We start from the raw sequence: 18584 nt of genomic DNA, 5'->3' as shown, positions 1-18584 counted from the left end.
AGAGACTCTTAAATATGGAGAACAAACAGAGGGTTACTGGAGGGGTTGTGGGAGGGGGGATGGGCTGAATGAGTAAGGGGCATTAAGGAATCTACTCCTGAAATCATTGTTGCACTATATGCTAACTAACTTGGATGTAAATTAAAAAAAGAAATTAAAATAAAAAAAAAATAAAGAATACATACATCTATCTGACCCACATTGTTGCAGGAAACAGGGGTAAGGGCTCTCAGGGCTATACCAAGTGTCCACTGAAGACATCTCCATTCACCACAAAGGATGTTTCCTTGACTCCAACATCTCTGCTGTAGCATCCAGTCAGGTCTCCATGACTTGCCCAGACTTCTTCATTCCACCATCAGTTGACCCTTTTTTCTTGCTACTCTGGACTCCTTCATGACGTAGGTTAACTGCCCCATGTCTAACTTCCCCAGGCAGCCTCTGGAATTCTGCCTCACATCTTTGGCATGCTGCTGCCCTCAGGGGCATGTTTAGGACTTGGGGGAGAGGGGGAATAACACCATATTACCAAAGCAAACAGCAGAAGCAGATTAGCAAATAATACTTGAACATACACCTAACAGCCTCACAGGATACATGCAGTCTCCCCAGATGACACATAATCTTCATAGAGAGCAAACACTGTATGGAATGATTTTGTACACCAGGCACAAGGGCTACAAAGTGCACGGTGTTTATAGCCATCATGTTCTACACACCATAGGAAGCTAGTGGCTGAAAGCTGAAACCGGATCTCTATCCTGGCTCTTCCCTGCCTTTGAATGGTGTCACCACTGTGTTGGCTTGTTCTTGGCATTAGTTCGTTTTTCAAAAGGGAAGATAAGAAGGCAGAAAGAGTAGAATGGGAGATTGGGCTGGGGTGGGAGATTAATATACGGATGACAACCTGTAAAATAAAAATAATACAAAAATGCAAAAACCAGATTTAGTACCGTAATATCATAAGAGAAGGTGGCTTGAGGTACTACATGCTAACACAGACAACATGATATACAGCCCCGGGGTGGGGAGGGCGTGGGGGGATTCAGCGAGGAGTGGGGCAGGGGTCGTCCGTTTAGGCTGAGAGTCTTTGAATGGACTGCTGAATGGACTGGATCTACTGCTTCAGCTGTGAGCCTTCTTTGCTGGCGACAGACCAGGCGATGACAGGCCTGGAGACCCTGCAGGCCCGCCCCAGGGCCTGCTTGGGGTGCACAAACACTCAAGGGTAGGGCACATTCTTATCCAAACAGGGGGGAAGGTGCAGGATGATCTCCAGCGGCTCAGCGTCTGCAACCATCACGATGAACTCAGAGACGCCTCTGATGAGGGTTTTGGCGGCTTCCTTAGCTCCTTTCGGATGCTGCCTGTAGTTACACGACTGCTGAACAAGGTCCAGTAGTTCCTTGGTGAGGTGGGCGTCAGGGGCCTTCTGATTTACATCAGCCTCAGTCCTGTCTGCCACTCCGTGGTCCCCTCCCCGGGAGCGCCGCTGACGCCAGAGGGGGAGCGCCAACCGGAGGAGTGGAAATTGAAGTGTTTATTTCCGTGGTGACTAGACAATTATTGTAAAGTACAGGAGTGGTGTATAGGCATGGGGTGTTTTAATCCATTGATAACCTGGATATGCTGCACTAAAACTTCTTATCGTTATAATTTAACTGGTGAAAAAAATTCTTGAACTACAGGAGTCTGTAGATGGGCCAAGTGTCTGGGAATTACATAATGCCATTAGGGGAATATCTAAAAGTTATTTGAATATGGAAATATGCTATAGTTCAATTGGGCTTTTGTCTTTTATGAAATGGTTCTTATGGGAATATAGCAGAATCAACAAGAAATACAGCAGAAGTTGTTCAGAGTAAACTTTCCAGGAAGAGAATTCTCTATTCCACGTAACTTAATTTTCTAATGATTCTAGCTATAATTTAGTTTTGTTTCCAGATTACCTTTTGCCTGGTTTGGATCACTGGGGTTGAACAACACTGAGACAATAGATCTGCATCCAAGGACTTTTGAAGTTGGAATTCAGCCCTAAGACAGCCTTAGAAATAAAGGAATATGTGGGGCATCTGGGCGGCTCAGTCAGTTGAACCTCCGACTCTTGATTTTGGCTCAGGTCATGATCTCATAGTTCCTAAGATCAAGCCCCATTTTGGGCTTCTTGCTGAGAGCTCTGAGCCTGCTTGGGGTACTCTCTCTCTCCTGTCTCTGCCCTTTCTCCTGATCGTGCTCTCTCACTCTCTCTCAAAATAAATAAATATTTAAAAGAAAAGAAATGAAGGAATACTCAAACAAACAAGGACATGAGAGTGCAAGAGGAAAAAAAAACATAATGGAAAAATCAGGTCAAAAGAAGAAGGCTAGAGAAGCATTGTTGAACAACAAACTAATTTGGAGAACCAATAATTTGCCCATTGGATATTATTATCTTTGACTAAGTGTCCACTGATTTAGCCTATGAGGCTGAGTTGGATCTGTGGATGTGTTCCTGAGGAAGCGTGGGTTTCTTTCAGTTTTAAAGATACTTGCTCCGTGTCTCTGGTGATATTGAGAAGGGGGTAGAGAGAGTTCCGTGGACTTGCATACGTTGGAGGCAATTCCAGACACCGGGGTTGAGCATCCAAAGATGAAATTCAAAGAATTCTAAGAACTTGACATTTTAGGGGACAACACAATAATTAGGATGCATAGTATGACAACCCGCACTGTGGCATGTTAATGTAAACCAGAGCTCCATTAACTAAAGTGGAAAAATCAGCTGTCCTAGCAGAACAATACAAGAGGGACTCAATTTAACTGGAGGTAAATTGGAAACATCAACATGAATTCATTGTTGTTGTTAAGGGATTATTGCTGTCACAGTATGTTAGGGACTGTCTTCTCTGATGTCATCTGCCTCCTTCCCGCAGTCCTGTTAAGCAATCTAAAATACATTTCAGTGCCCGATTTTGTCTTTTTTATCCTCCAGTATTGTTTTCCATTAAAAAGAAGCAGAGCTTTTCAAAATAGCTGATCCAGTGTCTTGGGGCAGAAAAAAATCAAGGTGAGCCTGGAACTTTTTTTCCCCAGAAAACAGACAGTTTCAGAGGAATCTGGATGTTAAATAGGTAAAGAGGCCAGCCTGAAAAGAGGACTTTTAGTGACAGCTTGAGGAGCAAGGAGGGAAGCAGCAATTGCCACCAGTTACCATGTGTCTTAATTACCATATTGTTCCCTAAGATTTTGAATTCTTACATTTATTTTATTTTGTTTTTTGATCTTCAGCCCAGGCATGCTGGAATTGCCTCCAAGACATGCAGGTCCAGAAGAGCCTTCCTCAGGAAAAACAAAAACCCACAAATCCAACTGCCAGCATGAGTAGAATCAATAGGCACTTAATTAAAGATAATAATGTGAGATAAGCAAGTTATTGTTCCCAGAGGTTTTACTTGAAGTTTTTTTGATGTTTATTTATTTGTGTGTGTGTGTGTGTGTGTGAGAGAGAGAGAGAGAGAGAGAGAGAGAGAGAGAGAGAGAGGAGAGGGAGACACAGAATCAGAAGCAGGTTCCAGGCTCTGGGCTAACAGCACAGAACCCAACACAGGCCTCGAACTGTGAGACCGTGACCTGAGCGGAAGTCAGATGCTCAACTGAATAAGCCCCCCAGGTGCCCACCAGAAGTTTTATTTTAAAACAGTGCTTCTCTAGCCTTTTCCTTTGGAAGTGATTTGTCCTGATAAATATGCTGCTATTTGCCTATTCATCTATTTTGAGGCAGGTTTAGGACTGAATTCCAATTCCATAAGCCAAATTTGGTAAAAGAACCTTGAAACAGAGTGTTTATGGTTAAAAAGATCAAGGTAACACAAAGCATGCTCAAAGATCATTGTAGTACAGTCATATAGGCAATATTGTGTATAAAAAAATACTGAGGATTGAGCAATTCAGATTATGTGAGTTTTTTTTAACTTTCAGGTTAAAATTACAAATGCGAGCTTCTTTCCTTAAGGTGATAAAAATGTCTAAAGCTATGCATAAAAAAAAGAGAGAATATACTATAGAAAGAGGGACAAGGCTAAATTGATGGAACTGAACAGAAAACTAACCAACACTACTTTTTTTAAGTTAAAATCTTATTTATTGATAATCCAAAGGTTGACCTTGACCCTAGTAATATCAAACTTCGAGTAGCTCTTGATCAGACAAGCAAGACACTATTAAACTGAGAAAAATGTACTGGAGAATGGAGAAGTACATCTAAATAAAAGATAAGGAGAGGGAAAGTTAAGTATAATGTAAATCCAAAATAGATCCTTTTTTTTTTTTTTTACAAGAACATGAAATTTAACAATTATGTCAGATAAATTTAGGAATTGGTGATAAAATGAGAAGTTAAATGATAGGGGTAGCACGACAGTAAAATATATAAGTATAAATAGTTTTTTAGAAATAAAGATAGTTAACTATTACAGAAAAACAGGGAGAAAACAAAAATAAAACCAGCATCACTGTAGAGAAGCAACTCTGACCCAATAGAAGCTTGGTGCATTTTCTAGGCCCACCTAGAACTGCCTTCCTGAAGTCTTTTGGGAGCTGATCTGGGCAGCCTTTTGGCCCAACTGCAGGGTGGACCTGATGTGGGGAGCGGGGGAGGGAAGCCAGCATTACTTTGTCAGGATTAGAGGTAAAAACTAAAGACAAGAGAATATCTAGTCTTGACAAGGATGGGGGAAATGATCTACATCCTAGTGTTTCTTAGCAAGGCTGCTTCTGTGCGAACATGACAAAATCAGAAACACAAAAATGTTTCAGTCTGGCTGAGGTGTATGGTTGGCCCTTGAACAATACAGGTTTGAACTGCACGGGTCCGTATCCATACAGATTGGTTTTGATACACACAGTCCGGTCCTGTAAATGTATTTTCTCTTCCTTATGATTTTCTTCATAACATTTTCTTTTCTTTAGCTTATTTTATTGTAAGAATACAGTTTTTAATACATGTAACATACAGGGGCACCTGAGTGGCTCGGTCAATGGAGCATCTGACTTCAGCTCAGGTGATGATTTCACTGTTTGTGAGTTTCAGCCCTACATCGGGTTCGCTGCTGTCAGTGCGCAGAGCCCCCTTTAGATCCTTTGTCCTTCTCTCTCTGCCCCTCCTATGCTTGTGCTCTCTCAGAAATAAATAAAATATTTAAAAAATACATATAATGTACAAAATATTTGTTCATCGACTGTTGATGTTATTAGTAAGCCTTCTGGTCAACAATAGGCTACTAGTTGCTAAATTTTAGGGGAGTCAAATTTATACTAAGATTGGGGCACCTGGTGGTTCAGTTGGTTGGGCGGTCGACTTTGGCTCAGGTCTTGATCTGTTGTCTTTGAGTTCGAGCCCCGCATCAGGCTCCGTGCTGACAGCTTGGAGCCTGGAGCCTGCTTCAAATTCTGTGTCTCCCTCTCTCTCTGCCCCTTCCCCATTTGCACTCTGTGTCTCTCTCTGTCTTTCAAAAATGAATAAATGTTAAAAAAATTTTAAAAATATTATACTGAAATTTTCGACTACTCAGGGGTCGGTGCTTCTAATCCCTGTGTTGATCAAGGTCAACCGTATTGCCATCTCCCTACTACTGAACAGTCACATGAAAATAGTGGACCTGCTGCTCAAATACCATGACAATGATTCTCCAAATATTACGACTCCGTTCAATGATTCAGTCTTTTCCATGTAGTTTGAACTACATTTTTCACTTTTATAACTAGTATTGCACATATATTATTACGTGAATATTAAATACCCAAGGGACGTGCTGAGCAGTCATTTATAAACAATTGGTGAGTAAAGTATGTTCTCAAAACCATTGTAAATTCACAACCATATTGTATTTTAGAAAATATATTTTTTCCTCCAAATTATTTTGAGGCTGTTGGTTTACCTGAACAGTGTCCCAAGCCCTACATTCTGCCTGGGTACACGGGTCTGAGGCAGACAACTGAAAGCGCAGGTGAAGGGTGAATTTCGCTGCAATTAGTAGGCTCTGTTCTCAGAGGGAATCCAAGCCAAACGTAATTGCTCCAATTCTCCGGCTAGATGTCTTGCATAAAAAATAATAACAGAAGGCAATTAAACACATGAACAGACTGAGGAAAATTGTGGTATGTTAACCCTGAAAGAGAACACACCTAAATGCCATCCTCGTGATTGTACTGTTTCATGATATGTCTGCTCTCAAAACGTGTTGCAGATATGTGTCTTGCAGAAAAACTGCTTTAAGTTCATGAAGACATGTAAATCATCTATGTATATATAAATTCCAACGCTACATTCATGAGATCGAAGCACCTTTTCATTCTTCTTCTCCTAATCAGGATTTTTTTCCTTTTGTATCATTCTCGGTTGTGGTTCAAGTAAATGCAACAGAGATTTTGCTGTTTTTACTTATTACATAAACAATTCACCTGGTTTTAAAAGTGAGGCAAATAGGAGCACCTGGGTGGCTCAGTTGGTAGAACATCTAACGCTTGATCGCAGGGTCATGAGTTCAAGCCCCACATTAGGCGTGGAGCCTACTTAAAAAAAAAGAAAAGAAGGAAAGAAGGAAGGAAGGAAAAGCCACGCAAACAAGAACTGTAGAAGAGAGTCTCATGTTCATGTATACTTTAGCAGCAAAGTATGTGAACTCTAGCTTGTTGTATGACAATTAAGAGGTTCAGGACTTTGAAGGCTCAGAGAGGCACAGACCAAGTGTAGGTATGGTTGGAAAACTGGGCGGAAACTGACAGAACTATGCTTTCCAATGTATCCACAAATTCTACCTACTTGGCTCTGTACACATTCATTTCTGGAACCACCTAGACTCTCCTCAATTGAAGAACATATTTCCAATCTTTCATCTCTTATGGGGAAGATTGGCAAATAATAATGTGATACATAGCCAAAGAATTATGTGATACATACTTCAGTTTTAAATGTTGTAAACAGGCAAGTCTATCATTTTGTTTTTTGATACAAAACTAAAATATACTTACATTTGCGCACCACTGGTCTATTTCATACGGGTTTCCTTTTATAAAACGGTTTCATTGAATCGATACATATTGTCAACACACCAATAAAGATCCTAAAACACATATTTTACTTGGATCATTTATAGAGTAATCATGTGCTTCCATGTAACTATCAAGATTGAAATAAATCTAGTCTCAAAAAAATAGAGAATTCTCTGTATGTTTATGCTATTTCTCTTGCCAGACAACATCTAGAGAAATTAAGAGCTAACGATACTAAGGGAGTAATTAAGTGTTCTACATTTGGAAATACAATTTTTTTTCCTTTCAAGATAGAGTTTTCAGAGAGTCTGTTGTTTCAGAGAGGAATAAAGATCACCTAGAATTGGGAGAGCTGCTGTGAATAGATTACCTAGAGCTGCTTCATTTGTCAAGTTGTTGTGATTTCTCTCTCTCTTCCCTGGGCTAGTTTCATCTTTACCTTTTCTTTTTGGTAAAAGTAGATTTTCTTCTTCAGTCACTAAAACACTCAGTCATTATTTGGAACTATCAGAGACTTGGTTTATAGAGATAATAATTCAAAAATTGTTGGTGGATGATACTGCCCAAATATATGATCAAAGCCAGGTATTTTCAATGGGCAAATCCTGTTTTTTATGATGCAAATGCTTGGCATTTCTACTTCCCAGATTCCGAGCAAGTAAAAGCATCCTGGGAATGCCTAAACTCAAGTATTTGTAGTTATTAATAATTAGCATACTTACGGTAACCGTCACTCCATTTACAGAGATCTAGGTTTTATTAACCATTTGCATTACTGTGTAAACCCATCAGCTTGAGTCATCCTGTCTAAGGTAGATCCAGAACCACTGGAAATTGAATTTGGCTCTCCTAAAAGTCTTAAAAAGTACTGTTTTTCTAAGAAGTCTAGGCTACATAATGGTTTTCTTACTCTGATGACTAGATCCACACCTTTTTACCACAAGTCATTTAAAGCTGTTTGTTAGAGGTGGTTATAGTTTCTCTGAGGATTTAAAATGAGATTAAACACCTCTGACTCCTTTTAACACAACTGTTTCCTCCTTTTTCTCCCCAAGCTCACCACCACAATCCATTTCATATTTGCTTAACATTTATGATATGCCAAGAACTATAAAAAAAAAAAAAGACAAAATTTCTTCCTTTGAGATAGCAACTTCAAGTATCATCTCACTTTTACTGTGAGTGTTTGGGGAGCATTTCTCCCCATCATTTGTATATGTGTTATCAGGAAATAGAGGTGCTGGTACCCTTTTGAGCATGGGACATTTTATGCGAATGTTAGACAAGCCGATTGCTGAATTTGAATCTGGTAAGACATTGGCAAAATGGAATGAGGGAGAGTGACAGGACCATGGAAGAAGGGGCAAATGGGACAAACAACTGATGTCTAAGAGGACCAAAAAGAACAAAATAACCCTCAAGAGCTGGGAGCTGGCCTGGTCCTGTCAACTGGGCCATAGAGTTCATGGCGCTCACGGCCAGGCCATGATGGTTTCCTGTTGAGCATAAACAATCTCTTAGAGCACCAACAGTGGATGAGGGCACTTTGTCTTGGTAATGAAGTGAAACAAAAGCAAGACCACTGTGGAGTAGGGTCTGAGCTTAACAAAAAACAAGGTCACTATGAAATCACAAAAACAATCCAACGTCCTGTCTCCCAGCAGAGTAACTCCTGGTCTGGTTCTTTACCAATGGCATCTCTAACCCCTCTTCATTTCTCCTGCCTTCTAGATAAAAATGATCAAGATACCCAATTATAGATACCCAATTACTTCCTGCCAGCATCCAATCCATGGCAGACACCTGCTTTTGTTGAACTCTCCTCCAAAACGTCTAACACCAGCCAAATTCCCACAGAGAGTTCCTTCTAACTCTTTCCTAATGAGATGCCCTCATAGTTCCTGCATGGTGTGTGGTCTCCATGGTGTGTGGTTGCAGTGAGACCAGCCAAGAAACCACGTCTGTTTGACTTACAGATGTGTTACTTGTGGTTTTTGGCTGCAGTGCATAAACAAGAATTAGGCCCAGGTTTAGGACTGCCATATACTTTCTTTTCTTTTCAGCTGTCAGAATCATCTGAGCTTGCTTTTAATAAATGCAGATGCCTGGGTTCAATCCTAGATCACTTGAACCTCTTCAGAGGGCCAGGAGCTGCATTTTAACAAGCTTCTCAGGTGAATGTTACGTGCATGTAAGAGTGGATACAGAGCTTGACATGTTTTCCACGTGTGCTGAAGAAATGTCCATTCAAGTAAAGCCAGAGAGAGACTACCTTATATAAATCTGTACCCATTTTGTTGGAAGATAACTTCCAAAACTTGGCCAATTTTAAAAATACATTTTTAAAATGTATGATCAATCCCCGTTGTTCACAGATTGCGTGTCCATGAATTCACCTACTTGCTAAAATTTCTTTGTAATCCCCAAATCAATACTCGTGGTACTTTCATGGTCATTCGTGGACATGTGCAGAGCCTGGAAAAATTTAAGTAGCCTGATGCACAGGTTCCCAGCTGAGGTCCAAGGAGGCGCCTCTGCCTTGTTTCAGCTCTCATGCTGGGATGGCAGGAGGATGGAGACGATAGGGGGCAGGGCAAGGAAGTCCCACCCTGGGGGCAGTTGGAAGGGGTTTGATCCCAATTCTGGCATCTGCTAGGGAGATAGCCTCGGGTAAGTCACTTAGCTCTTCTGAAGCTTGTGTTTGCTGTCTCTCTTTATTATGGAAAGAATAGACATAACACAGAATTTGCCATTTCAACCATTTTTAGATGTACAATTTAGCGGTATTAAGTGCACTCCCAGTATTCTGCAACCACGACCACTATCCATTTCCAGAATTTTTCATCATCCCAAACAGAAACTCTATATCCATTAAACGATAACACGCCATTTCCTTCTGGTCCCAGCCCCTGGCAACATCTACTCTACTTTCTGTTTCTAGGAACTTGCCTATTCTAGGAACCTTACATAAGTGGAATTATAAAATAGTTGTCCTTTGTGTCTGGCTTCTTTCACTTAGCATAATATTTTCAAGTTTTAACCACACTGTAGCATGTATCAGAATTTCATGCCTTGTTACAGATGAATAATATTCCATTGGATGTATATACCACGTTGTGTTTATCCATTCCCATGGACATTTGGGTTGTTTCCACCTTTCGCTTACGCTTACCATAACACTGCTATAAACATTCGTGTACAAGTATATGTTTAAGCCCCTGTTTCCAACTCTTGGAGGTATATAAATCTAGAAGCGGAACTGTGGAGTCATATGGTACTTCTGATGAGGGTTGGAAGCAGAAAAATGTTCACTGTTAGCCTGGAAGGCTGACCTATAGCCTGCATAGTTCCGATAAGGATCAAATACGTGCTGGTTGCCACATTTTTTTTTAAAGAATTTATTTTAAATAATCTCTACGCCCACTGTGGGGTTCAAACTCATAACCCCGAGATCAAGAGTCGCATGTTCTACTGACTGAATCTGCCAGGTGCCCCGGTTGCCACATTCTTAATGGGTCTCATGACGGCTTGTAAATCTTACCGATAGTTAATATCCAACTGAATGATAAGCACCAGAGAAATCTTGTGAAAGTAGTTTTGTGAGGAGAAATTCGAGGAAGACATTTATGATCTAATACTTCTTGCATGTCCCGTCCCCTCCCCCCCTGAGCACTAAGCAGATAACCGCCAGCTTTCAGGTAGCTCAAGTGCAGGTCTTTCTGTACTGTCCCTGTGCTACTTCAATAAACTTAATAAATTGAGCCATACAATGTCTCAAGAATTCTTTCCTGACCTTTGCACTCCACCACCCTGCAAACTGCTATGTTTAACTTTTTGAGGAACAGCCAACCTGTTTTCCACAGCTGTTGCAACATTTTACATTCCCACCAGCATTGCACAAGGGTGCCGATTTCCCCCTCCATTTTCACCAATACTTGTTATTTTCCTTAAGAAAAAATAGCCATCCTAATGGGTGCAGAGGGGTCATTTTCTTCTTTGTAACATGAAAAAAGTAGAATCTACCAGGATGAATTGCTTTCAGGTTTGAAGATTATGGTTGATGTTATATACAGTCTTCCCCCATTTCTCAAAAGTTCATGTTATGCCATTTCACTCTTACAAAAGACCTACATTAGTAACTCTTTTAGCTAACTTGAAAGAAATCCAAAGAGGACTTACGCTTTTATAAAAAAGACAAAAAGTGCAAATAGCGGTCAGAGTTTGTTTTGTGGGTCATGCCCCTCATCTCTGCCCCCCAACAGCAAGAGTAACCCTAGTGGGCTTCTTTCCTGGGAACTGCCCTCAGCATCTCAACATCAAGCTGCTGTAACTTTGAATCGTTCGTGAACATTTGTGCTTTATCTCAGTTTATTTGTGCGTCTGTTAGCAAGATGTGTCCAAACGTATCAGAAAAGCCTAAAAGAGGTTATTTTGGGGGTCTGGGAATGCTAAAAAGTTTTCTGTATAAATTAATAGTTGCTTTTTTTGCTTTATACCATTTTGGTGTCTGCCACCATTAATACCCCAATGAAAGTAGTTATACATGCCACTTCCTGGACTTGTGTGAGGATATCGTATACACCCATGAGGAAGACTGCTGGGCCACACATTGTACATGTACTTAGTTTAAGTACTGCCAGACTGCTCTTCAGAATGTGCATGAATCTATCTCCCATCCATGAGTGCATGAGTCCTTCCTTAGTCCTACAACCTCTTCAGATCACCAGCAAGAAAGGAAGCTCAGAATTTCTGTCTTTTAAAGATCAAAAGTTTGTAAATATGATGAGGTTCAAATTATCCTTTTTTTTTTTTTAATCGTTTGTGCTTTGACCTTGCCTAACCCAAGATCACAAAGATTTTCTCCTACGTTTTCTTCCAGAAGTTTGGGCTTTTATAGTAATGCAAGTTAATGTTTGTTTATAGTATTTATGGTCATTTTTTTCTGTATGAAAACCAAATTGTTCCAGTAATGTTTGTTGAAAAGACCATCTTTCTCAATTAATTGGTTTTGATGTCTGTCGGTAACCACTTGACTATATATGTGTGGATCTAAATTTTCTATTCTGTTCCATTAGTCTGTATCCATAAGTCTCTCCTTATTTCAATACCATGCTTTCTTCATTACTGATATATTACAGAAAACCTCGAAGTCAGGTTGTACAAATCTTTTTAAGATTTTCATCTATGTTGTAGTATGTATTAGAATTTCATTTGCTTTCATTGCTGAATAATATTTCATTGTATGACTATACCATATTTAGTTTATCCAGTTGTCAATTGGTAGATATTTGGATTGTTTCCAGTTGGGCTATTATGAATAATTCTATGGACATTTGTGTACACATTTTTTGTGGGACATATGTATAACTCTCTTGTATATATACCTTCAAGTTCAAATTTTTTATGTAATTATATATTATGAGATAATACACAATTATGCTTTAGAAAATTCACATAGATCATTTATTTCACTCTCTTAGGGTAGAATTCACACATGATAGTAGTTCCATTTTATTTATTCATTTATTTATGTATTTATACATTTTATTTTATTTTTGTTTTTAATTTTTCTAATTCCAGTATAAATTAACATACAGTGTTATATTAATTTCAGGTGTACAATATAGGGATTCAACAATTCTATACATTACTCGGTGTTCATTATGATAAATGTCTTCATTCCCTTCACCCATTTTACCCATCCCTCAACCCACCTCCCCTCTGATAGTCACCAGTTTGTTCTCTGCATCTAAGAGTTTGGTTTTTTGTCTCTTTTTACTTTGTTCATTTGTTTTGGTTCTTAAATTCCTCATATAAGTAAAATCATATGGTATTTGTCTTTCTCTGACTAACTTATTTCACTTAGACTTATACCTTCTAGATCCGTCCATGTTTTTACAAATGGCAAGATTTAATTCTTTTTTTATGGTTAAGTAATATTCCACTATGTTCATAGATATAGATATAGATATATAGATATCACTTCTTTGTCCTAATTCATCTATCAAAGGGCAGTTGGGTTGCTTTCATACTTTGGCTATTGTCAATAGTGCTGTGACAAACAAAGGTGTGCATGTATCTTTTTAAATTAGTATTTTCCTATTCTTTGAGTAAATACTTAGTGGCAGAATTACTGAATCATATGATAATTGTCTTTTTAATTTGTTAAGGTTTTCCACAGTGGCTGCACCAGTTTGCATTCCCATCAACAGGGCACAAGGGTTTCTTTTCCTCCACATCCTTGCCAACACCTGTTATTTCTTATGTTGTTGATTTTAGCCATTCTGACAGGTGTGAGGTGATATCTCATTGTAATTTTGATTTGCACTTCCCTGTTGGTAAGTGATGTTAGGCATATTTTTATGTATCTGTTGGCCATCTGGATGTCTTCTTTGGAGAAATGTCTGTTTATGTCTTCTGCGCATTTTTAAATTGGATTATTTGGGGTCTTTTGGTGTTGAGTTGTATAAGGTCTTTATATATTTTGGATACTAACCCCTTATTGAATATACCATTTGCAAATACCTTCTATTCAGTAGGTTGTCTTTTGTTTTGTTGATCATTTCCTTTTCTGTGCAGAAACTTTCCAATAGTCTATTTTACTTTTTATTTTTATTTTGATTCCCTTGCCTTAGAGGTATATCCAGAAAAATGTTGCTACTGCCAATGTCAGAGAAATTACTCTTTATGCTTTTTTCTAGGATTTTTATGGTTTCAGGTCTCACATTTAGGTCTTTAATCCATTTTGAGTTTTTTTTTTTTTCTATAGCGTATGAAAGTGGTCCCTTGCACGTAGCTGTCCAGTTTTCCCAGCACTGTTTATTGAAGAGACTGTCTTTTTCCCATTACATATTCTTGCCTTGTTTGTCAAAGATAAATTGACCATACAATCATAGATTTATTTATGGATTCTCTATTTTGTTCTATTGATTTATGTGTTTATTTTTGTGCCAGTACCATATTGTTTTGATTACCACTACTTTGTAGTATATCTTAAAATATGGGATTGTGATACCTCTAGTCTTCTTCTTTTTCAAGGTTGCTTTGGCTAGTCTTTTGTGGTTCCACACAAATTTTAGGATTATTTTTTCTAGTTCTGTGAAAAAAATTATTGGTATTTTAATAGGGATTGCATTAAATCTGTAGATTGCTTTGGGTAGCATGGACAATTTAACAATATTTGTTCTCCCAGTGCATGAGTATAGACTATCTTTCCATTCCTTCGTGTCTTCTTCAATTTCTTTCATCAGTGTTTTAGTGTTCAGAGTATTGGTCTTTCACCTCCTTGTCATCTGCAATAGTGAAAGTTTAACTTCTTCTTTACCAAGTTGGATGACTTCTATTTCTTTTAGTTATGTGATTGCTGTGGCTAGGACTTCCAGTACTATGTTAAATAAAAGTGATGAGAGTGGACAGCCTCGTCTTGTTCCTGATCTTGGGAGAAAAGCTCTAAGCTTTTCACCATTGAGTGTGATATTAGCTGTGGGTTTTTCACATATGGTCTTTATTATGTTGAGGTATATTCCCTCTAAACCTACTTTGCTGAACATTTTTATCATGAATGGATGTTGTAGTTTATCAAATGCTTTCTCTGCATCTATTGAAATGATCATACAGCTTTATCCTTTCTCTTGTTAATATGATGTATCATGTTGATTTATTTACATATATTGAACCACTCTTGCAACCCAGGAATAAATACCACTTGATTACGGTGAATGAGTTTTGAATGTATTGTTGGATTCTGTTTGCTAATATTTTGTTAAGGATGCTTGCATCTATGTTCATCAGAGATATTGGTCTCTTTTTTTGTGTGGTGCCTTTATTAGGTTTTGGTATCAGGGTAATTGTGGCCTCATACAGTGAATTTGAAAGTTTTCCTTCTTCCTCTATTTTTTGGAATAGTTGAGAAGGATAGGTATTAACTCTTTTTTAAATGTTTGGTAGAATTCATTTGTGGAGCCATGTAGTCCTGGGCTTTTGTTTTCTGGGAGTGTTTTCATTACTGATTCAATTTCATTGCTGATAATCAATCTGTTCAAATTTTCTATTTCTTTCTGATTCTGTTTTGGGAGATTATATATTTCTAGGAATTTATCCATTTCTTCTAAGTTGTACAATATTTTTGCATATAATTTTTCATATTATTCTCTTATAATCTTTGTATTTCTGTGGTGTTGGTTGTTATTTCTCCTCTCTCATTTCTGATTTTGTTTAGTAGTTCCATTTTATAAAGCATAATATTTTAAATTAATTGACTTCAAAGTTGGTACTTGAAGTAGAACAAAAAAAAATGGTGAGACTGTTAGGATACATTATTTAGAGTCAAATTATAAATGCAAAAATAATCTTGCATATCTTGAACAGAATGTAGAAGTATATTAAAAGACTGATAATCCATGACCAAGTGGGATTTATTCCAGAAATGCAAATGTAGTTTATAGCATTAAATAAAAGTATTAATATAATTCACCATATTTATAGGTCAAAGGAGAGAAACTGATGTTCATCTTGATTGATGCCAAAAATGCATTTAATAAAGTTTAATATCCATTTTCAATGAAAACATTCAGTTAAGTAGAATTAGATGAATATTTCCTTAACTCATTAATGTCTGGGGTAAAATAAAGGGGCCACTAATATATTAAAACAAGGAGTTCAATAAGAGCTGGAATAGAAGCAGCAAAATTGTCATTTTTGCAGGTTATTTTAATCTATATATACATAAAATTAATAGTTGGCTTGTATACAAAAAAATCCCTAATAATAAAATATGTTGGCAGACAACATGTTGATTTCAATAGCCACAAAAATTTAAATTACATAAGAAAACATTAATAACAAGTGCTATATGAAGAAAATGATCAAACTTTATTGAGATCTGTTTGACTCCAAATACAGTGTTAATCACTATACTGCATATATTCATACATATTAATTTATAGATAAAGGTAGCATTTTGTGGGGTTTTTTGTTTTGTTTTTAGATTTTTATTTATTTATTTATTTTAATTTCCAAGACAGAGAGAGAAAGAGAGAGAGCGAGCCTAAACAGGGAAGGGGCAGAGAGAGGAAGACAGAGGATCTGAAGCAGGCTATGGGCTATCAGCACAGAGCTGGATGGGGGCTCGAACTCACTAACTGTGAGATCATGACCTAAGCTGAAGTCAGGCACTTAACAGACTGAGTCACCTAGGCACCCCAAGGTAGCATTTTGAATAAGTGGTAAAGAAAGGTCATTCAGGGGCGCCTGGGTGACTCAGTCGGTTGAAGATCTGACTTCAGCTCAGGTCACAATCTTGCGGTCTGTGAGTTCGAGCCCCACATCGGGCTCTGGGCTGATGGCTCAGAGCCTGGAGCCTGCTTCTGATTCTGTGTCTCCCTCGCTCTCTGCCCCTCCCCCATTCATGCTCTGTCTCTCTCTGTTTCAAAAATAAATAAACTTTAAAAAAAATTTAAAATAAAAAAATAAACAAAAAAAAAGAACGGTCATTCAGTAAGGGTTTGGGACAATAGATTAGTCATCCAGCAAAAAAGAAAAACAAAAAACATACAGATCCAGACTTTAACTCCTTTTGCGTAAATACCTCCTAGATATATCACAGATGTAAGTGTGATAGATGGAACAAAAGTACTAGAGGGAAAAAAATGAGTAAATATTTTTCCCTTTGAGATATGGGAGACTTTTAAAAAATTGTTTAATGTTTATTTATTTTTGAGAGAGAGACAGAGCATGAGTGGGGGGAGGGGCAGAGAGAGAGGGAGACAAAGAGAGAGGGGTCCAGGCTCTGAGCTGTCAGCACAGAGCCTGATGAGAGGCTTGAACCCGCCCACTGCATCATGACCTGAGCCGAAGTCTGATGCTTAACCAACTGAGCCACCCAGGTACCCCATAAAAAATTGTTGTTTAAGTTTATTTATTTATTTTGAGAGAGACAGAGACAGCATGAGTTGGGGAGGGGCAGCAAGAGAGGGAGAGAGAGAATCCCAAGCAGGCTCCCCACTGACAGCACAGAACCCGATGTGGGGCTTGAACACAAGCAGCTGTGAGATCATGACCTGAGCCAAAACCAAGAGTCACTTGCTTAGTTGACTGAGCCACCCAGGTGCCCTGAGATATGGCGAACTTTTTAAAACCATGTCACAAAAACTCAGAAACCAAAAAGGATAAGATTGTTAACTTTGATCTTTTAAACTTTTGCATTGCAGACAACCAAATAGAAAACGAACTCCTAATTCACACTATATGGAAGGGAGAGAGACAGATGACAAATTAGAAAAATGTTTCGGAAAATGATATATAACAAAGTGCTAATACACACACACACATATGTACACACACACATACATACATACCTTTATGGGGGAAAAAAAACAAAAGAAAGATGACAAAAGAATATGAACAGGAAATTTATAAAAAGAAGTAATCCAAATAACCAATAAGCATAGGAGATGCTTAATTTTATTAGGAATCAAATACTAGCTAAGTAAACTATTAATGAAATATTATTGTTTGGTCCTCAACAAATATTGAAAAAGTTAATAACATTCAGAGTTGGATATAGTCTCAGGAAATGTATACTTTCATGTCCTACTGGTGAGAATGTAAATTGGTACAATATTTCTAGAGGATAGTTCGGCAATATTCATAAAAATGACCCAAAATCACACGTGCATGAATTTATCCAAAAGAAATAAAGGAATAAGTGAGAATAGATATATTCTCACAGGATACTCATCGTGGCTTTGTTTATAATGGTAGAAATTTAGAAATAGCTTAGATAAGTTGTGTCAAGGTGACACATGAATTCAGTAGAATACACTGAAGCCTGTAGGCTAAGAGGTAGGCTGGCCACCGCCCCTCTGGTCCCTCCATGCTCTCCAGGCTGTGCTCACTGAACCTAGCGCCCAACCATGGTGTACCCCCTGGATCAGGCTATTGGCCTCTTTGTGGCCATCTTCCACAAGTACTTGGGCAGGGAAGGCGACAAGAACACCCTGAGCAAGAAGGAGTTGAAGTTGCTGATCCAGAAAAAGTTCACCATTGGCCCAAAGGTGCAGGATACTGAAATTGCAAAGCTCGTGGATGACCTGGACCGGAACAAGGACCAGGTGGTAAACTTCCAGGATTGTGTCACCCTGATTTTCATCTACAATGATGCCCTTAAGGGCTGAAAATAAATCAGGAAGGTGGAGACACCATCTATAGGGCCTGCCTAAGTCAAATCCAGTGGTGGGTAATTGTTCGATAATTATCTTTTTTTTTTTTAGTTAAAAAAAAAAAAGAAAACACTGCAGCCTGTAAAAAAAGAAAGTAGTTCTTTATTGATGGGTATGGAAGGATCTCAGGGACAAATGATTAACTGAAAAGAAGCATGTTTCAGAATAGTGTATAGTGAGTGATTTCCCTTATGTAAAATTGCACTAGTCTACAAATGGGTAGATATGCCTAAAGGATGTTAACCACACTGTCAGATGTTTTCTCTGGTGATGTGCTTTTAGGTGTGTATTTATTTTCTTATTTGTACTCTTCTGTCACGTTAGAATTTTGTTCAA

At 38.3% G+C, this 18584-nt stretch overlaps 1 protein-coding gene and 1 pseudogene across 1 annotated transcript; one reads left to right on the top strand and one right to left on the bottom strand.

Moving 5' to 3' along the window:
* Positions 1 to 1075: 1075 nt before the first annotated feature.
* Positions 1076 to 10676, bottom strand: LOC106967483 (NHP2-like protein 1; annotated as a pseudogene).
* A 7206-nt stretch (positions 10677 to 17882) lies between these two features.
* Positions 17883 to 18203, top strand: LOC106967496 (protein S100-A6-like). Its single transcript, XM_053216148.1, has one exon. The coding sequence runs from the start codon at positions 17943 to 17945 to the stop codon at positions 18201 to 18203; it is 261 nt and encodes an 86-aa protein (XP_053072123.1). The 5' UTR covers positions 17883 to 17942.
* The last annotated feature ends 381 nt before the right edge of the window (positions 18204 to 18584 follow it).

Source organism: Acinonyx jubatus, chromosome B1 (genome assembly GCF_027475565.1).
Source record: "Acinonyx jubatus isolate Ajub_Pintada_27869175 chromosome B1, VMU_Ajub_asm_v1.0, whole genome shotgun sequence".
Classification (NCBI taxonomy): domain Eukaryota; kingdom Metazoa; phylum Chordata; class Mammalia; order Carnivora; family Felidae; genus Acinonyx; species Acinonyx jubatus.
This window is presented reverse-complemented; position numbering and strand designations above follow the sequence as displayed.